At 28.5% G+C, this 21,423-nt stretch overlaps 2 protein-coding genes across 8 annotated transcripts in view; one reads left to right on the forward strand and one right to left on the reverse strand.

The window, feature by feature from the left end:
- Positions 1–5,385: 5,385 nt before the first annotated feature.
- Positions 5,386–16,507, reverse strand: ZnT77C (Zinc transporter 77C). Of its 6 annotated transcripts, none has more exons than XM_018451751.1 (8): positions 16,330–16,507; positions 9,829–10,022; positions 8,657–8,770; positions 7,794–8,092; positions 7,179–7,423; positions 6,507–6,685; positions 6,062–6,148; positions 5,386–5,988 (listed from the first exon to the last, which is right to left on the reverse strand). In XM_018451751.1, the coding sequence occupies exons 2-8, from the start codon at positions 10,015–10,017 to the stop codon at positions 5,551–5,553; spliced, it is 1,551 nt and encodes a 516-aa protein (XP_018307253.1). In that variant the 5' UTR covers positions 10,018–10,022; positions 16,330–16,507; the 3' UTR covers positions 5,386–5,550. The 6 variants fall into 6 exon arrangements, with proteins under 6 accessions (XP_018307253.1, XP_018307252.1, XP_018307251.1 ...); XM_018451750.1 differs by lacking the exon at positions 16,330–16,507 and adding an exon at positions 14,311–14,380; XM_018451749.1 differs by lacking the exon at positions 16,330–16,507 and adding an exon at positions 13,813–13,879.
- Positions 14,557–21,423, forward strand: part of LOC108725003 (TNF-receptor-associated factor 6) — an 11,423-nt gene continuing 4,556 nt past the window's right edge. The window contains exon 1 of one of the 2 annotated variants that reach the window (XM_018451755.1): positions 14,557–14,636. Coding sequence is in view for 1 of the 2 variants with exons in the window: in XM_018451753.1 (XP_018307255.1) it covers positions 15,781–15,825 (45 nt within the window). In the remaining variant the exon portion in view is untranslated. Of the gene's footprint in view, positions 14,637–15,387; positions 15,826–21,423 lie in introns of those variants that run through there. The other variant, XM_018451753.1, reaches the window with a different exon arrangement.

Consider the following 21,423-nt stretch of genomic DNA (forward strand, 5'->3'; position numbering starts at 1 on the left):
CTCTGTGTCTCACATATATAAGTATATTATAAATATACTTATGTTAATCTCTCTCTCTCAAATGTTGTATTTATCAATGTAATAAAAACATCAATTTATGAGTTAAAATCTAAATATATATATGTTGTCATGAAATATATTATGTTAATTATCAACTTCAAATTAATAGGTATTCGAAAATGCTAAAGTTTATTTGAAAATTATTTCTATTTCTGAATTTATACAACTTGGGTGTTTATAAATTTGTTTAACGTTCAAATATCAAAATAAATAAACAAATAAATAAAAAGATAATATTTTCATCGAGATATCTAATTTGCCGAAAATATAAATTATTACTTTTTTTTACGTAGCTTTTACATTATATAATTAAAATTTTTAGCTTTATCTTTATTGCCATGCATCACATAGACAGAGTCATAGTGTTGAACAGGAGAGTTAAATAAATAAAGATGATATAGTACACGCAAATGGCAAAGCAGAACTTTGGTTACAATACTTGCCAGTAAAATGGATTTGATATTTTTAAACTTTAAAACTTGAAAGATTAAAACGAATTTAAAATACTGACATTAAAAAATTTTTATGTAGTATTCATGTTTTATTATGCAAAAATTTATCAAATAATAATGTTTTCAACTTTTCTGTTTTGAATGGAAATAAGCTATTCAAACCGAAAGTCAAAATTTAAACCAGAATTTCAAAGATAGTTTGAAGATTAACATTTATCAAAAAAATGCTTAGTGCAAAATTAAGTTTTGTTTCTTTGCATAGAACCCGAATCCGCAATACAAAATATTCTGTTTTATTAAAATATCGACTTTCAATCTGAATTACCGATTCCCATTTGAAACCGGAAGTTAAAAGTATCACGATTCGATGGAGTGTATCTTCCGATTTATTAATCAAAATTTTTTAAATTTTTGATAAAAACCACTTCCTTAGTTTTTAAATTATGGGTAGCGCGGTTAATCTGGGACACCCTGTATGTATATATACAGGGTGTCTCATTTTAATTTTAATTGCTTACCTCGAATACCTCCAAAAAAATATATTTTCAATAAAAATGTTTTAGACAAAAATTGTATGGTTTATGTATATGCATGATAATCACAAACCAGAAATATATATGATTTTATCGCCATAGGCTTAAATTGTGCTATTATAAAAAAACCTCGAATCCTCTTAATATCATGACATGAAAAAATAAGATAATGAAATTTCTAAATATGCATTTTATATAAGAGATAAATAATACATTTATGATTTCTAATTGGAATTTCAAGATAATGTTAACCTACTTTACAAAAAAATATCAAATATTATTAGAAAAGCTATGTTTTGCACATTAAAACGTCAATTATCTTGGAAATTTGACGTGCCAAAATTTTTTGGTTTGCGCGCGCGTTTTCAGTGTTCAAAATTTATAAGAAACACCAAGTCCAGTTGAAAATAATTTTTTGCTGTAAACTAGTATAATTCCCATCGAATAAATTCATTTACATATGTACACACATGCTCGTATATTGCAATTTATCAAAGATTTACTTTTTAGAAGATTAGAAAGTGGTGTAAATAGAGATGTGATGTTTTTAATCATACTGCACACCCACGAAATATTTCAGGCGTGAAATACTTGCTGCTAAACGGCAATTTTCAATGAATTTATAAATAGTGTCACTTTTTTATATTTAGAGCTAGCAATTTTACTGTATAACAATTATTTACACTGATTCTTCATGTTAACATTTTGTATGCTGTCCCTCTTTCAATGCGACTTTAGATTATTGAAACCTTTATATTAGCATGAGCTAATTGTGAAAACTGGCGATTATTAAACGAGTTAGCAGGAAGAATTGACATAATTAACACGTCTTTGTTTCTTCAGAATAATTTTTTTGGCATTCTGTAACTTTCTTTTAACTACATAGTAAAAGAAGCGATAAAATTATATATAATTTTATATATAATTTTCTTATTTTATTATAAATAATAATACTCTTAATAATAATAATAATACTCTTAATAATAATAATAATACTCTTAATAATAATAATAATACTTAATAATAATAATAAGAATAATAATAATAATACTCTTAATAATACTCTTATATATATTATTTGCTAAATTATTAAACTATAATAAGTAAACTTTGAAGATATAATTAAATACTATTAAAGATCATTATTAAAGATTGTAGGTAACGGTTAGTTAAAGCTTATAAAATTTACATAGTAATGGCATTATAGTATCAATAAATGAGTCATGAAATTAAAATGTTATTAAAATTGGTAATTGGTAAAATTGGTATTGAATTCAATTTTATATTATACTATTTAAAATTTAATACCAAAAGTTATTATAATAGCAATGTAGATAAAATAAGTGTATAATAAATGATGAAGAATATCAAACTAACAACCCAAACAGCACACAACATCCATTGGACATCCAAATTTGATTTTTATTTGGTACAAACGTCCATGGACTTAATATGAATGTTTTTAAAACGTACATTATTCGACATACCAAGAATATTAACATTTGGACGTTTTATAAATGTTCATCTTACGTATTTACATCCCTAAAATTTTCCGTTGTAGAATAGTTATGAAATAGCTTACTGTGGCTTTGGCGTTCATAACGCTTTCATCTAGTGTCTCTAGAAGGGACACTATTTCCTTGTGTTTATCTAAATGTCGTCTTAAATTCCGCGCCAACAACGCGTCAGTTATCTTTAATTTTAATTGTTTCTATTGGACGGGATTGTTAGTTTACACCGTGCACTTGATACGTGTATTGACTAGTAACTGCTAGTAACTTTCTACTGAATTATTTTAATTTCGGCGATATGTGTAAACATATCCATATGTGTTAATCAATCCTTTTGATGCATATTGTACCACTTTAGTACATTATTCTTTAAATACAAATCACTGAAATTAAAATTTGATAGAAGGTTACTAGTTAATACGCATGTAAAGTGCTTGGTGTAAAAGGGGACAGTAGAAACGAGGCCTATCTCCTTTATCTGCTAGGGGTAAATTCCAAAACATCTTCTCCGAGGAAAATTTTACTCAAAATATATAGTACATGTAACGTATGCTATAACATATAGAGTAAAATTTTCCTCGGAGAGGACGTTTTGGAATGTAGCCTAGAATTCGCCGAACGTTTTAAATAAGTTCAATTTTGGGTCATTGTATCCCTAAAAAGGACATTTTTGGGATGTCCAAAAGAGTAACATTGTACGTCTCTAAAACATTCTAAAGATGTTCGAGGCTCTAATTCGGATGTTTAAAATACATCCGAAACGTCCAATATGTACATTTTTAAAAGGTTTTTAAAACATCATTGTGCTATCTGGAAAGGAATAGTAATGATAATAAAATTGATGAATAAAAGATAATTAACTTTAAACATGAATCAAATAAACATAATAGTGTTTATATCTGAGCAGTATTTATATGGTAACTTCCTTATTGCAAATATTTGAGGTGTTTCTATGTTTCATATCTCATCAGAGTGTATAATAATTTCTTTGGACATGATAATAAGAAGGTAAGCTATATCCAAACCGCAGTTTCCGTTAACGTATTCATTTTATATTTATAAATAGTCATCCAACTTTTCATACATTTCTTGGTGCAATTTGATATTGTCGCAAATAAGATTGTTGCTACTATATAAGGTCTCTTTGTACAAAATTTATTTAGCATCCACTTAAAAGAAATTACAATTTCTGAATGATATAAAAAAACTTGACATTTTAAAATAAAAAATGTAAGAAAACGGAAAAAGCTAAAATAAATTACTATTTTTAATTATTTCAAACTTTTCTAATTATTAAAAATATAGACATAGAGTAAATTCTTAATTTAACAAAAAAACCGTCTTAAAATGTAAAATGTTGTTTAAATAGGTATAGATATACAAACTTCTTTAGGTTTTTTTTCCTAATTTATTAAAAATTTGTAACTAATATTTTCTTTGCAAATAGTATATAATTCACTAGCTTATGGCATTTCTAGTCGCGGACAATAGATTAAACAATATCTGTTTGAGCAACGACCTTAAAAAGTTTAAGATAGAATGTTGTGTGTGTGTGTGTGTGTGTGTATGGACTGTGTTGCTATCGGCAGCAACAGGTTTCCGATATAGGAACTGCAGTCAATGACATGTTATCGTTATATTATCTTTAATTTTGTTTTCTCGTTTAAAAGAATTGAGTTTCTGTTAAAGTCAAATAGTTTATTAATTATACTAATTTCTTCTTTGCAAAAAATTTTAATAGATTTTCTTTAACTAATATAAAAATTTACGTTATACATAAGTATCTGATATATATTTATAATGACAATTTTTACATTTATTTAAAAATAGATATAATAAATGATTAGCAATTTATTTTAATATTTGCTGTAGATTGTTCAATTGTTGTTGTTCATAAAGGGGTCGTATTTGATTATTAATAGAAAAAGTAAAGCTGAAAATACAATGTTCGATTTCTTGAATGATATAAAGCATATATGCATACTGTTGCTTTGATGCATGCAGCCTGATGTTTGACTACGAAATTAGCACAATTGTTTCTGAAGATGAGCTGTAAATCTATTTTTAATTTTTGGATTGGTGCAAGGAAACAGCTATACTATATGATGTATATGCATAATAAACAAAAAAATCACGCATATCAGTATGCATAAATACATATATTTTAACATGCTTGTCATTCAAGAAATCGAGCATTGTATGATTTCTTACGTGACTTATCTATTGACAAACATAACAAGTATAATAATATTGATCGATTAATTATTGTTCTGTTTATTCAATGAATATTTACCCTAAAGAAATAAATTTTTGTGCAATTAATAAACTCAATATTACGCTTCTCTAATAACTATATAGCACATGTGTTATCCGAATGTCTATACGACATTATTACGAAACTATTTATTGCAACGATTATGTTATATGACCATAGAAACTTAATACTATTTTGCAGTCTTCTTGTTAAATATCCTTACGTATATCACGGCTCAAACAATAATATTTTTACTATCAAATAATTTTTTTCTAATTCTACATTTTCCTTTTCTAGTGTAATAGGAAACAAACTTCGTGCTGCAAAAAATAGAATGTTGAACTTAAATTTTTGCAATTTTTTTAAGTGTCTAAATTTTAATAACAATTTTGAAGTAAACGCTTTTTTTCAACAAAGTTATTATTATGATATTACAAAAAAAGAGAAAATATGATTTCTGTTAAAAAAGATTACAATGCTTTTGATCTCTCAATACTAATGTGATTTTTTTTTTATTTTATTTTAATTTTACTTTAAATATTGTACTTGATATTGTAATTACGAAAGCATTGATAAATTCTTATTTATTAATTATGTTTATCAAATGGAAATAGCTTAAAAATCACGACATCCATTATATGAACGTCACGCATAATCTCTTTCAGAGGTAAGATAGTGCCAAGATTAAAAAAATTAAACTGAAACAATTCTGCCTGAATGGTAAGTAGAGACTGAAGATATTATACAACGCTGTGGTCTAGATTGCTATCGGCAGTTACATATATTTTATCGGTATCGACATTTGTAGATATCCGGTCAGTTAGATTTATCGTACAAGCACTGATTTCAGAATTAACATTTACAACGCCTTGTATTTGTTTATCGTTCGAATGACACGCATTTTCGTTTGTTGATTTAGGTACAGATTCTGCTTTTTTTGAATCGCTCACAGTCTGTTCTAGGGTTTCCTCCTCATTGATAGTAAACCTTTTCAAACTAATCGCATATGCAGCTGGTATTTTTTCTTTTTTATCATATCTTCTATTGATGGTGTCCGCGTCTTTCACTGACTTGCATGCGTCCTCCAAAAAGTTTTCTCGCGAGCAACATTGAGAAGAACTGCAATGTTCCCCATGACATGTAATAAGGCAATCAGTTTTCTCCGTATTCGGCTTCATCTGTGATACAGATTATTATTCAATGAAGCGATCTTTAAACAAAATGATGTATTATTAACAAGTTATCTCGTACTTTAAGGAACTCTGGCTGTATAGTGACCTGCGTGATACCCATTTCGACGAAAAAGGCTGTAACTTGTTCCGTAATGCTAGCATAAACCTAAAAAAAAAAGCAAAAGATAAATGAAGAAACTTTATATTTTTTATTTAAAAAGAATTGAAAAATGTCGAATGTAACTATTATCTTTGTTTCTTAAACAACAATTAAATATACACTGAAATCTCGTAATAGCGCATGATTACGGAAGTCTGAATGCTATAACGAGGTTGCCCTTATTTCACTCCAAATCAACAAAATTTAAGATTTTAGTGGCTACTGCTACTTATCACTCCTGCTACTCATACCACGGAAAGGATTTTTCGCGCTATTTTGAAGTTCGCTATAATAAGGTTCCAGTGTATTTCCATTAAATGTATAAATTATTTTAATTAACTTCATGAGGTTTGTTTTTGTGTACCATTGGATTCAAAAACACAATATGGACTGTACAAATAGCTTGATGTTTTGCTAATTGCCACACGTGTAAGTCATGAACATTTACGATACCAGGAAAAGCTACCAATAGTTCTCTTTTAAGACAATCGATATTGATGTAGTTTGGAATTGTTTGCAATAATATCAGGCCTGATTCTTTCACTGTAAAGAAAAATGATATGACGATGAATAAAACAAACAGGAATAAGGAAGTACAAGTATTAAAACTAAGGGCTACTGTCACCAAGCTCAGTTAACTTAATTGGGCCAATTAATCCATCGGAATTGACCAATCTGTCAATTCTTCAAACAAAATGACAAATGCGATTGGTCAATTCCGATGGACTAACTGGCCTAGTTAGATCAACTGAGCTTGGTGACAGTGGCCCTAAATAAATTAATTAAAATACTTTCGAAAATTTAAAATTACAATATTCACGAGACATACAAGGTAGGTATATAATAAATTAATACTTTAACTTATTATATTACAAATAGTTATCACTTTATATTACTATTTATATTATTTATGCTGCTTGTAATTATAGTATTATATTATATTTATATATAAATATACTTATGCTATTTAGACTACTTTTTTCTTCTTTTCTTTTATCGTACATATATTATATTAAATATATTGAAATATACTTACTGTAAGGATAACAGAGAACAAATAGAGAAATTGATGAAATAATAGCGAAGACCGGATCAATAAATTTGGCTACATCGGAATCGGTGAAATAAACTAAAATTGATACTAATATGACGAAAACACATCCGAGAACATCTCGACACATTACTCTTAAACCTTCACTTTTTGGTATCGCCAGCGGACTTCGTCTAGTCTGTGCTGATAGTTGTTGCTCACCATCCTTTGTTTCTTGTGAACTCACATTTCTGAAATGTCAAGTGTAACTAGTAAACAATATATACGTGAATCGGTTTTTATTTATTTAAAATTTTAATAAACCTTTTTTCGTCGATAGAAATATATGTAAAGGAATATCTCGAACTTTAGAATTCTTTTATTATTTGTGCAAGAAAATATTTTAAGAAACTTTAACATAATCTATAGAATATACATTTTGAAAACTGTATGTTTTGATAAATGTATGTGTAATTTTATTATTTCATATATGATAAAGAGCAATTCAAAATTAATTAATACAAACTTGTAAAATGTTCAAACGTACCGAATTATTGTACATTTTTTGAATGATTTGTTATAATTGGAATTTATTATAAAATGCACTATTATAAAAATCACCTGCGTAATATTACGTTACCACTCTTCGTGACATGCAAGAAGATACCCTGATTAAAAGTGAATCCCCCAATCAAAATATAGCAGAAGGCATTTAGAAGTATCCCGGAAATACCGATACACAATACTGGCAATGGGTGATGCATTTCATCTAGATGATCAATATGCACCAATGTCTGCAATGCTTCCATCAGTAAAGAGAAACAAAAAGAAGCGAGAAAGACGCAGCAGACGAGCATCGTAATAATGTCGATTCTAGCCCATCCAAACGTGTTTTTCATTCTTCTGTCCGACCATGATTCCTGTAAAACGAGATTTCCATATTTATGCCGATCGTTTAACAGAATTAATAAAAAACTATTAATGTTTATCCTTCCAACCTACAGTAAACAAAACGTTTTATTACTGGAGGCTATCTGTAGCAGTTCTATCTATCTAAATTAACTTTTATTTTAAAATCTTATAAATATTCTCCCATTAAAAATGATAAATTTCCTTTTTGCATCGATTCTATTTTAAAAAATTTATAAAAAAAGTTTTCTTGAAAATTATACGCTATATTTTTATTTTAAAGTTATAAAATATTATATAATTTATTTATTTAATATAATTCTTGTTATATAAAAGGAAATTATAAGGTAAGTGATTAATATATTTTAAATTTTAGTTATATTCTTTTGAATTGGAAGTTTTTTTATTCAAAAACGTAAGAGTATATAGATATTTATTTTTAATAAACAAAATATAATGTTCCTCGGTATAATTTTTCTACGATTTTAGTTTTGTAGAAAAGATTTTATTAAAATTAAAGAGATTGTGAGAAAATATTTTTTTAAATCTCTGTTTTTTAGTATTGTTGGACGTACCTTTGTTTTTGTTGACAAAGACGTAACAGAACCCTGTTCCTCACCATTAATACAAATGGACGAATTTCCTAGTGAACTGCAGTTACTATTATTGTATCTTTCCCGATAACTATACTGTAAGCAACATATAAATACGTGTAATTACGAATTTGCGTCATAAAGAAAATGCTATTACATGTTTAAAAGTTTTAGTAACACGAGACTCTAAGGCTCTTTATTGCATGTTACGCGCATATTTAGTTTCGCTAAAGATGAAGCACATTGTTATGAATCTGGCTCACTTATTAAAGCGATGCGTATCAAGTCTTTATAAAAACATTCCAAATCTCAGTATTTTCTTAAAATTTGAAAATATATCAATCAATATGGAAATAGTAATATCTTACGCGATGTTTCTATCTGTGTTTGCATGCTAAATCGCGTCAAACAAATAGGTATATATCTATTATATAATATATACATAAGTATACCTAGATACACATAGGCAAACAAATGTGATTAGCAGTATTTTTCAGTCATATTAACTCTTTTATAATGGAATAGACCACCTCTATGCTAGCTGTTTCTGTACGAAATAGCGAATCGCGAGAACAGAATCTAACAATCTGTTAGAAGTTGGTTAAAAAGTCTTATAAAAGTCTATTATCTTGTCATATTATGCAATTTTTTTATTTATTTTTCTATTCAAGCTATTTTAAATTAATAAAAATAAAGAATAACATTCAAATTATTTAAGAGTAAATTTTTTTTAATTTATTTGTAATTACAAGACTTACTAAATTTTATTTGTATTTATTGATTATAATAACGTTAAGCGAAGAATTAATAAGGATAGTTATTATGATATTTAATCCGTAACTAGTGTCGTAAAAAAATGTTATAGGTATTGAAATTTAGTGTATATTATAGGTCTAATAGATTCACGATACCTGCAATTAAGGGTTAAGATTAAGGCCTTAATTTAATTACTAAGAGAAAAGTTAAGTTTCTCTTTGATAATATTCGTTTATGATATGAGAAGTTACGTCGCAAGAGAGAAGTATATTTAAAATGACTATGTGATGAATTATAGTTACTGAATCAAAAGATTAGTATGACACAGTGTGCATGGATTTAGACTACTTTGTGAACGAGACTGACGAATATGAATTTCGCAGATCTTTCGCACTTACCTTGATCGAAGCGATGCAACCGACGAGTGCCACGATATTGCAGAGCATGTGGTAAGCATTGAGAAGGAGGGTCAGTGAGTGCGTTATATGACTGGCGACGATCTCGACCAAAAAGAAAGCCGTGGTGAAGAACAGCACCAGGTACAGTTGCACCGGTTGAAGCCTCCTGAACCACTCTTTCACAGCCATGACCCCTGCCCACAAAGTCATGTGAACGTTTCTACTCTCTGTAGCGATATCGCGTATCTAGCGATTATTGTTATTCTACGGTCACACGATATTGTCGCAACTATTTGTTTTATACTACCTACAATACATACGTATTCGATTTTACATAAACTTTATTTACGATAATTTGTAAGAGGTATATCTTCGACCTTTTTTCGTACTTTTATGTGTGAGACGAAATTTTATTATAATACTTACTGTTACAAAAGTTTGACTTTATCGTTGACTTTATCGCGAATTGAATTTATTTTTCTGAAAATTTTCGAAACACGTTGACTTATGTTAAAAATAGAATTGTATGTAAAAATATATATATATATATATAAAGACGGCGATCATTTTTTTCACGTAAGACGCTTACTTTGTATAAATCACAGTTAATTTAGATTTTGATATGCAGAATATAGAATTATCTATTTGAAACGACAATTTGTTGTGCATTTATAAATTGTAAAGGGCAATTTATGTACAAAAGAAAATTGAATTCAATTAAATAAGTGAATTGAAGAGAGTTTTATTCACACATTTGCTTTCATTGGCTTTCATTTGGCTGAAAAGTTAAATACTGCAGTTAATGCTTTTTTAATAATGACATATAGATAAGGAAATGAGTTCTCATTAGGGAAAGAGATTATTGTTCATGAAATATTTTGCAGCCATATAAAATTGATTGACAAACATATATTATGTAGAGAGAAAAATAAATGCATTGAATGTATAGCATTCGATAAACATGATTTCCGTAGGTTTTCAATCAACCACAAGTGAACTTTTTCATAAATAAACTTTACTAATTAAAACTTGTCTTTAAATTTTGCACAAAAAATGCCTGTTTCATTTTTCATTTTAAATTTTTCTAAAATTATGTGCATGTCTTATTTTATAGCATCGTTTGACCATTTGATTCGAACTTTAAGATTCACAAAATAGATTAAATGATTGGTGCTACTCTTTATGTAAATGTGTAAAACTACAAAAGTTTTATTTAAAGACTTACAATATATAAATAAATATATTTAAAGTATGTGTGGAAATGATTTATAGCGGTTTTATACTTATTAAAATTTCAAAATTTTGCTGCTAAATATAACAGATGTGTAATAATTATTGTAATAATGCACATTTATGTAAATATATATATTTATCGTTACATTAATATTAAAATTCAAATGAGGATATTTAAAACTGGCCAATTACAGTTAAACGGCTATTTGTCGTCTATAGTATCATTAATAATTAATCTTTATCGGTCTTATTAAAAATTAAAAAGAATAAAATTTTATTATATTAATAATTTGGAAATAATGATTCGTTCGTATATATAACTTCATTGCAATTATTCACGTCTTATTCATATCTCCTATTGATACTGTCATATAAAAATTAATAATATAATAGCAATATAATTCCAATAAATTATATAACTATTATGTTACTAATATATATAAATTTATATTAATAACATAATATTATATTCCTTAGATTTTGTGTAACAAGTCAATTAATTATGCGGATGTTACGCATTAAAATCTGTGAGCACATAAAGTGCAATCACTAATACTATCAACGCACGATTCATGGACAAATGGCCATTAAACCGTAATCTATAATGAGCTAGTTTTAAACCTATATATCTCAAAACTTACTGTTCGGAATAACAAATTGCAAGTACTTCATAACTTATTTTTTCGAGAACTTTCTTGCTGTGATACTATGATTTGCAAATTTTGAGACACCCAATATTCCATTTACAGTTCATGAAGTTTGATATTAAAAATAATGCTAGTAATATATGTATATACATATACGTATATGTATATTTACATAAGTGGGCATTATCGCTTAAAATATTTGTTGTACGTCTAGTACATTTAGCGACAAAATTTGAAACTTTAATAGTTAATAATTGTTCGCAGAAGGATGTCGTTAGACAAATTACAGGTAGCAGTGAATAAATTGCAATATTCACGTTACACTTTACATTTATTCACATAACAAGAAAAAAAAAGAAAGAAATAATCACATATGACAGTTATACTCTCTTATCACAATCTCACAAGTTTAACGCAATTAAAGACGCACAAATTTATTTAACTTTACACGGCCGCAAGCAACGGTCGGAAGCTAGAACAAATCTAGAACGCTCGCGAGCAACAATCGTTTTTTCAAGAGTAAAGAATCGCTGTACCGCAGCAAAGGTACAAGTACGAGTATTTCTCTGGCTTTTCCGCGTGTGTGATATATAAAGCCAAAAATTAGAATATTCTCAAAGAGCCTAGAAGATTCTTCACGGAAATACGTAAGTACAATTAGAATCTTCTCGAAAAGCCTAGAAGCTTCTTCCCGGAAATACGTAAGTACACTATATTATCTTAGCAATTTTTATCCAATTAGACTTGTAATTCTGGTTTTTTACTTTGCAGACACCAATGTGCCTTAGATTCGTGACACTGATATTGGCGCGTCTCGCGGTTATTGGCGCGTGATATCTCGCGACGTACTCGTGAGTGTGTCACGGGCTGAAAAGCTGACTCTTGCGGCGATAAAGCCAACTTTTCCCTAATCGCGATACCGACGGCGATTAAAAATTCGAACAATAATTAAATTTAATAATTAAATCCGCTATAAATTTATTATAAATTATTTCCACACACATACACACACTTTAAATATATATATTTATTTATTACAACTTTTAAATAAAACATTTTACAGATTTGTAGAGGAAAGTCCCCTATTATGAGATAGGCTCCTAATATGAGATAGCGCTACTAACGTTTCTGCTAAACTAATAAACGTTATCTATTGGTTCCATTATGAATTTATTGCTCTTGGATTGAAAACTATTTAGTAAAAAGTTCATTATTAGATCATGCCTGTAATTATTGTAAAACAAGATTTTAGAATTTGGATGTCTTCAAGTTTTATTGGGATGAACATTTAAACCTTGTTTATTATTTAATAAATAAATATTTGGCAATAAAATCTTCATGTAGTGATAAAGTAAGGTCGTACTAATAGAAAAATACGGAATATGTTGAATTGTTTAATTATAGAAGTTAGATTTGATGATCGTAAAGCTATAAGGCGTGGAAATCGTAATATGAAATATTAGGAATGCTCCTATGTTATAGTGAAAATCGTTGCTAAAGTATAAATGTTATTGTACAATAATAAAAAAGACAACCAGAATGAACATCGAATGCCTATATCTGCGATGCTTGATTCCAACTACCTGAAAACAAGTTCTAAGTATGCTCATTTTTCGTGCACGCTGGCTATGTTTGTTCGTATTTTAGAAACATTAAATAAAATTTTTTAATTGCAATATTGATATACTTTCCGTTTTACTATCGATTTTTCGGGACATCTCATATTAGGAGCACAATTTTTTCATTTTGCGTTTTGCTCACTTTTTACATTTCTTTAATTTAAAAAAAAATGGAACTTGAATTAAATTTTAGGTAACGTTATCTTAAAGCTTATTAAATTCCTTTCAAAGTGATCTATCATTTTTTTTTATTCTGCTTATAGACTTCTAGCATTTACCCAAAATGAATTCGATATCTCATAATAGGGACCTTTCCTCTATATATTATACAGACTTATATAAATACAGACAGATATATAATATATTATATGCTATACAGACTTATATAAATTTATTTTATTTTTATTTAAAAAATATGCTAAAATAGCTTAAGCAAGGAAACTTGGAATAGTTTCTAATCTGTATAGCAAAGAATTAACACATACTTTTTATAATCGATGAACAAATCGCGAGGATTCAAGATCGATGACAGGATGTAAAGTTTCACTATACTGCACAGTGGTGAAAAGAAAGAAACACTGCTTTTAAGTGACCGATATCACGTTCCGATTAAGCAACGCTTTTCGAGCATAATGGAAGATACTCGCAGGTAGATCGATAAAAAGTAGACGTTCGACTGAACGAAACAGTCGCCGACGTTTTACGGATATAACGATATTGGAACACGGAGCGGTTAGATGTCCGTAGTTGTCTATCCGTTGAATCTGATGAGCCGAATCGTTCTCCGTTAATTCGTGCGTCCATAACTAATTTTTCGTTCCTTAGACCGATATTTATCCGTGATGAATCGTCCGCGCAAATGATCTGTATAGTCGCGCGACTACTATCATTTTATACTGTCACTTCACCAGATAATCTGCATTTCGTAGTGTGCGCGCGCGTCAGTCGATCTCGATCTTGATCTTGATGTTAGATTTGTGTACCTGCACAATGATGCTGTTGTTTAATCGCACGATCGTTTGCCAGAAGATGCTTAAGTCGATAAATCGCTTTTTGTCTCTGATCTCACGGTGTCAGTTTCTATTTCATCCTAGAACGCTGAGAGAAGAGAAGTCTCGCCCACGTCGGATGTTAACGTGATGAAGAAGACGACGCAAGATCGTTTTCATGCGACGCCGACCTTCGACAAGACAATTTATAGTTAACTACGCGTGCATCCGTTTAATCATTGTTATATCGCGGCGTACGGTGAATTTCGTAAATCGGGAGTTTTCGATAGAGGACATGGACTGAACTGAATCACCACTTGGTATGTGTGCCACATCAGGTATATGAAGTTAAATGATTAATTTCGTTGTTACTCAAATATAACTATGTTTGACTGCTGCAAAGGAAAACCGAAAATAAAAATGTGAACAAACGTGCTTTAAAACTATGTAATCTCAAATCAAATATCAAAGTGACGTTGAAATACGACATGTCTGCTTCAATCTAGATTACTCGTTATTTGAAAATGAACTTCGAAAGATTTACGTATGTTTTCCTAAATACAGGAATCGGTTCTGTTATCTATGATTGCAGTACAATTAACGTATCTCCATTAACACTATAATATATTGCATTGTAAAGTATTAACTGATTCGACCGTTTTTTATTTATAATATTCAATTAAAAAAATTACATTCTAATGCACTTCGAAAGATTTACGTTTTGCTAAATGCAGAAATCTATTATCCATATATCGGTTTTTCTTAATTTTAAAAGTAACATAGCTAAAAATATATAATTTTTGAGTTATTACCATGAAAGTATTAGGTATAAATTTACTCTATTAATAATCAAAAGTAAACTAACTTAACTTCACAATCCATCCATCAAATAGCTTATGTCATTCTTAAGATTTTTAAAAAGATCATAATATCTTCTATAAGAATAACACATTTTGAGTTGTATCGTTTTTGTAAATAAAAAGAAGAATTTTTCACAGAGAACATTTAGAGTTAACACAGTTTTAGTTTCACTAAAAAAAAATTCATATCTACGAGAACAAAACGGGGGGGAACGTATCAACATGGCTCGTTGCGATACCGATCTAAATTGAGCGTGCAGATTTCTCGAGTGTACACAACGAGTGCAATTCGTAGCACGTCACACGTACACCGGTATTCGGCATGTCTGCGTTAGATCTAAAGGGGGGAGACTGTCAAAGCGTTAGTTGCGAACATCCGGACTCAGTAATGGGCTTGAACAACGAAATTCCCTCTCCCACAATCGACGTCATCTTGGACGATCAACACATTGTGACACATTGAAAACATAAAAGCGCGACAAAACTACTGAGAGACGGTTACGCGCCGGTATAGATAGTCACATCCGAGCGATTTATTGGTTCTACATGTTGTATATCCCCCGACTCTCCCCCCATTAAGGCAAACTGGAAGATTTTCAAAAACATGGTTGTTGCTAATCTTATCGGGGGGACTTATTTAAATAATGCAGTAAGAGAGCGATAACACTTTTTTTTAACATATTGCCATAATACGTTCTCTGATTCAGTGTTCTAAATCGTTTCGAGTTTATTGCATTTAACATGCAGCTGACTGCAAACTGTCGCGAACAATTCTTCAATAATTCGTGACCTGCGTAAAAATTACATATGTATATTTATAGTATGTATTTATATGTATGTGTGCGTACGTACGCGTGTACATTGACAAAAAAATGCTGTTGATTCAATTAAAGTCTATATTACGGGCTGTCACTAGCATATATGATTAATTTATGTATATTTTTATTGACATAAAGACATAAATTATTATTTCAATAATCAAGGTTTTTATGTCAATAAAAATATATATGAATTAATTACTTATGTTAGTGACAGCCTGTAATATAGATTTTAATTGTGAATCAACAGCATTTTTTCTCAGTGTATGGATATTTTTTTCAATACTCTTTCGAAGATACGCTTTATCGCTATGATAATGAGAAGTTGTATTGACCTTTGAACTTCAGTGAGTTGTTGAAGATATTTGTGAGAATATCAGCACTCTCGGGAAGAGGAACACAATTATCGCATTCTATATATTGACATTCCGTACTACTTTTTATAAAATTTCCGCCGAAGATGTTCTTGAAGAGAGCCGAATTCGCACAATGAGCACATATTGCGGAGGCGGACTAACGTTTGTCTCTGATCACGCGTAGATTATATCGGCAGCCCATTGTGATGGCTACAAAATAAGCAGTAGCCGATAACTCACTGATTATCTGCTCGCGTATCGAATGATCAAATAAAAGACTTGAATGTCGTAATGATTATGTTAGATTCGGTTAGATAATCCTTTGATCCAGGGGCATCTAGAGTCGATGCTTTCTCATTATTAAAACCTCCATAAAAATCTACTGTTATCACAAAATTTCAAGGATTAAACGTATTCTACAGTACAGATTTATAACTGCATGTTATGCAGTTCTATGTCTCTTTTAACTCATTAAAAAGTACAATGAAAGTATGTGAAGAATACTGACAGATATATTTGTATTAGTATTACAAAGGAGGGTACAACTTTTTTCGCAATTGTTTGGAGTTCATTTTATTTCTACATTTTTCTTATATATTTTTCTTCATGGAGACGAAAATGATCATAATAATGACACTACACTTAAGAAAGAATTGGTACATTGAAATAAAGATAATAAAATTCTTATTCACATCGTGAATAAGAATTTTATTATCACGAAGTCAATTATGTTTTAATCAGTTAAAAACTAATTCAGAGAGTTGTTAATCCAACTCTCTAAATTAGTTTTTAAATGACTGAAGCATATATAATTAACAGCGATTTCGTAATGAAGTAAATATAAGGATTTTAATCTTTATTTTAATATACCAATTTTTCCTTGAATATAGAGCGTCATTATTATTATATGATTTTGGATTCATAAGAAGAATGCATAAAAAAATGTAAAAATAAAATGATTCCCGAACGATCACGAAAAAGTGAAAGTTGTACTCGCTTTTATATAAATACTAGAGATTTACCGATAAGAACATAAAAAAACATGTAGAACAATGACAACCAGAATTATGTTGCACAAAACAAATACATACCCAATTAAATTGAATAAAAATCAAAACGATGAAGCCTTGGTCAAGACCAATGAAAGATAATATATAAATCAAAATATTACTATATATTTGTAAAAGGAAAATTATCTAAAGCTTTAAAAAATTTTTCTATTTAATTGTAATGGAACAAACATTCCATTACACTTTAAGCTTATAACAACCACACTGAAATTCGTTTGTCACGCAAGTAGAGTTCGAATTCGAAAATAGTTCTTTATCCGAGCTGCTCGTTGTTAGTCTTATCGACATCGTTTACGCGCAATTATAGCTTCGTTTTACAGCCGCTATACACACGTCCACATATTCTCTTTTTCAGAATATAATCATTGTAAAATACTATGCGATAGAACTGCCATAAAAAAGTAAAGAAAATATTTAAGCATTAAAATTTCACAATAAAAATCTTATAAACATGGCTTTATAATTTTTAATTAAAGCATCCTTTCGTCATGCTCAACTGATCGTTCACTACAGATGGCATTTATTTATCAACAAGCGTGATATAATTATTAATTTTATAAGCTTATTATTTCGTACATGTATAATTAAACTTTACATAACATTATTATATCAATAAATAAATTGAAATTCTCTCTATCATTGATTAATTTAGAAAAAAGCAGTAATTCAAACTTTTTTAATTTTAAATCGTACAGTCAATTCACAAAAGTCCACTCAGTTCAAAACAACAATCAAAAATTTAATTTTTGGACTCATTGTATTAATTGCACTACATGGTTATATTTTAGATTAATAATTATTTAAATTTTATATAATCTTAACCTTAACACATATTATATTTGCATATTATTTATAAAAATTAGGAACATATTTTTATAAAATTCAGATAATATTAATCTAAAATGTAATGTTGCAAACTAATACAGTAAATTCAAAAATTAAATTTTCTGTGATTATTATTTTGAATGAAATAGTCGAAAAATCCATTTAGATACCGAATATTTTTTTGTAAGTTACAATATCTTAAAATCCTTTTTCATATCTCAGATTTGTTTTCGTATGATATCCGTGCGATATACATGATAACTGATACTATTGGTGTTTGTTACCATGTTCCGACATCTTTGATAACGCAGTTTTATTATTAAAGACTATACATATAAACGACAAACAAAATTCAATACCTTCATGAATAATTCATCATATGAAATACAAGCATAAGTAATACAAGCATAATACAATAAAATTTCATAATCAAGGACAAATCCGTAAAACCGATATTGATATTTTAGAGTATAAATATTTTTCCAAGATTCATTAAAAAAATTTAATTAAGTAACATATGAGATTAAATATCTAAGATTTAACGAAATAAAAATTATTTTAATTATTATTATTTTTAATATTAAAATTATTATTTTGGTGTGATATTTTAACTATTTTGTTTATGTAATCAGCAATTAGCTACTTTCTAATAAATAATGAGTTAAGAGAAATGTTCAATTTAGAGATCGCTATCAATTTCATAGTGTAACACAAAATATTATTATAAATGTTTTATGTATTATACATATTACTACTGCATTCATGGTTAATGAACGTTGAAGGTAAATACAGGAAGTGACAATTATTTGCAAAGAAAACCTGATCAATTAATTCATGCATTTCTCTTAAATCTTTCTCCAGCTTTTTTCCTTAGAAATTTCTTATATAGATCCGTAATTCAGTTAGATGATCGTCATGTAGTATTCATCAAGAAACATTTTCTTAATTTTGAAACTGGCATTTCTCAAAGGACGATTTGTATGTGTGTTAGTTAATTTAATTTAGTAAACCTGATAAATGTGATATAACTTTAAAGATTAGCATTCAAATTATTGGGAAATGATGTAGTAATAATGTGAAACTGTGAATATATAATTCACTCAACGTCAACGTGAGGTAAAAAGTTGTGCATTGCGATTTACCACATTTCAATAATCGCACAATATACAAAAAATTAAGTTTACTTATTATTTATTTAACATTGAAGATACAATCTTAGATTCAATTGTCTCGCAATTGCCGCAATTATCTTTTTCTGAATTCTACAATTTTTATAGAATCTACACGGAGAAAAAAGATTTGCTATGAATGCAAAAAGGGATTGCAAAATATATTTGTCAAATTTCTTTGTTGTTTATAGCAAACAAATTTGCATAGTCAACAAATATTTTGCATTTGATGCAAATAATCTTTTGTAGCCGAGTTAAGAAAAAATTGCGCATTAATTTGTATTTGTTACTAATATAATTGTAATTATGTCAATGTATATTTGCTCCCGTTTTGAATTTCAATTTTACATTGATACGCTCCTCATTCTAATGAATAGCAAAGTTCACGAAACGTTGGCATTAGCAATAATGTTAGATAATGACATGGCGATAACCTACAAACCTTCTGACATCTTTGAAGTAAAGACCTGTGAAAGACTCAAAAGTATTATATTATACTTCATTATAAATATATTTTATGTTTCATATATTGTAAATTCTGTTAATATACATGTAGTAATAAAATAAAAAGAAGGAATTCCATTTTATTTTATTTTAATTAATTAATTTAAACCCATCTTAATTTATATCTTCATATATTATATGCAATTATACATCTTTTGCTTATTTAACAAACATATTTACTTTTATTGCAACTGCAGCAAATCTTGATTGCTAGATTAACAAATATAAGTCGACACATTTTATTTGTTACACCTACAAATAATTTTGCGATCCCTATATTGACAAATGAAATTTATCGTTACGACAAAGGATTAGCGATCTTAGCAAATTTTTTCTCTCCATGCATAAATCTTCTGTTTAAAAGTAATTAAATACATTTTTTAATTTATTTATAAATTACATTAATTACATCAATAATAATCAAAATTTTTTGTGTGTTTTATAAAATATTTATAGAATATTTTCTTTAGTCGTCTTTTTTACTCGAGAAATAAAAATTATTCGAAACTAGCATTTGTTTAGCTTTCTGTAAATTGCGTTTATGTCTTTATGAATAAAATTATACTTTGCTACGTATATGCAATTGTCGGAATTATATAGATTTCAAAATATAATTTTGTTTTAACTCAATAACTAAAAGTTGCTAATCGCCGCCATTGTATACACCTCTTGTACACACTTATTTAATAAGAGAGTTTCAAGTGATTAAGTAGTAAGTCTGTGTGAGTGTGTATATAAAATTGAGGAACCCACTGACTCACAAATCCGCTCGAACTTGATCGATCGACCATGTCTGTTTAATTCGTAGCTTTCACACGGACAACGTTCGTTCAATTATTAATGACTTGTAAAATCCGTATCATGATCGACAGGCGTAGCAAATTATAAATGAAATATAGAGGCTTATCTAATGTAACATTTCTCGTCTAGATGCAACGGACAAGAGAGATAAAATGACGCTCATTTGAATCCACGTTTCTTTTAGCAACGAAATCTTCATGTCTTCTGGTCTCTTTGTGTGCTGGTTTTGCTTTTCATTGATGATGTCCGTTTCTGCGACGTCATAATAAGGAATATACATAATAGCAATACATCAAACAAATATATGCATTTTTATTAGTAAAAAAAGTAATCTAGTAAAATTTAAGCAATATAGTAAACAGAAGTTTCGAGAAAATTATTATAGTCAGTGTTGGAACAGATACTGTTTGAAAGGTATCTAGATATAGATATAGGTATTGTGTGGGAAAAGTATTTAGATATAAGTATAGATACATTTTTTTACAATTACCTAGGTATAGATACAGATATAAATAAAAAGTATCTGAAAATTTAGATATTTTTTAGATACTTTCAACAAAAAAAAAGGAAAAATGGGGGAAAAGAGGAAAAGTAGAAGTAATAAGTAACGTAAATTAAATATCATATTTTATTTGTTTATTTTAACAAAACCCAGACGATTACATTAAAATCGGCTTCATTAATAGTTTTAAATAAAAATCGAG

The sequence above is a fragment of the Mycetomoellerius zeteki genome, unplaced genomic scaffold (assembly GCF_001594055.1).
Source record: "Mycetomoellerius zeteki isolate Tzet28-1 unplaced genomic scaffold, Tzet1.0 scaffold320, whole genome shotgun sequence".
Lineage (NCBI taxonomy): Eukaryota > Metazoa > Arthropoda > Insecta > Hymenoptera > Formicidae > Mycetomoellerius > Mycetomoellerius zeteki.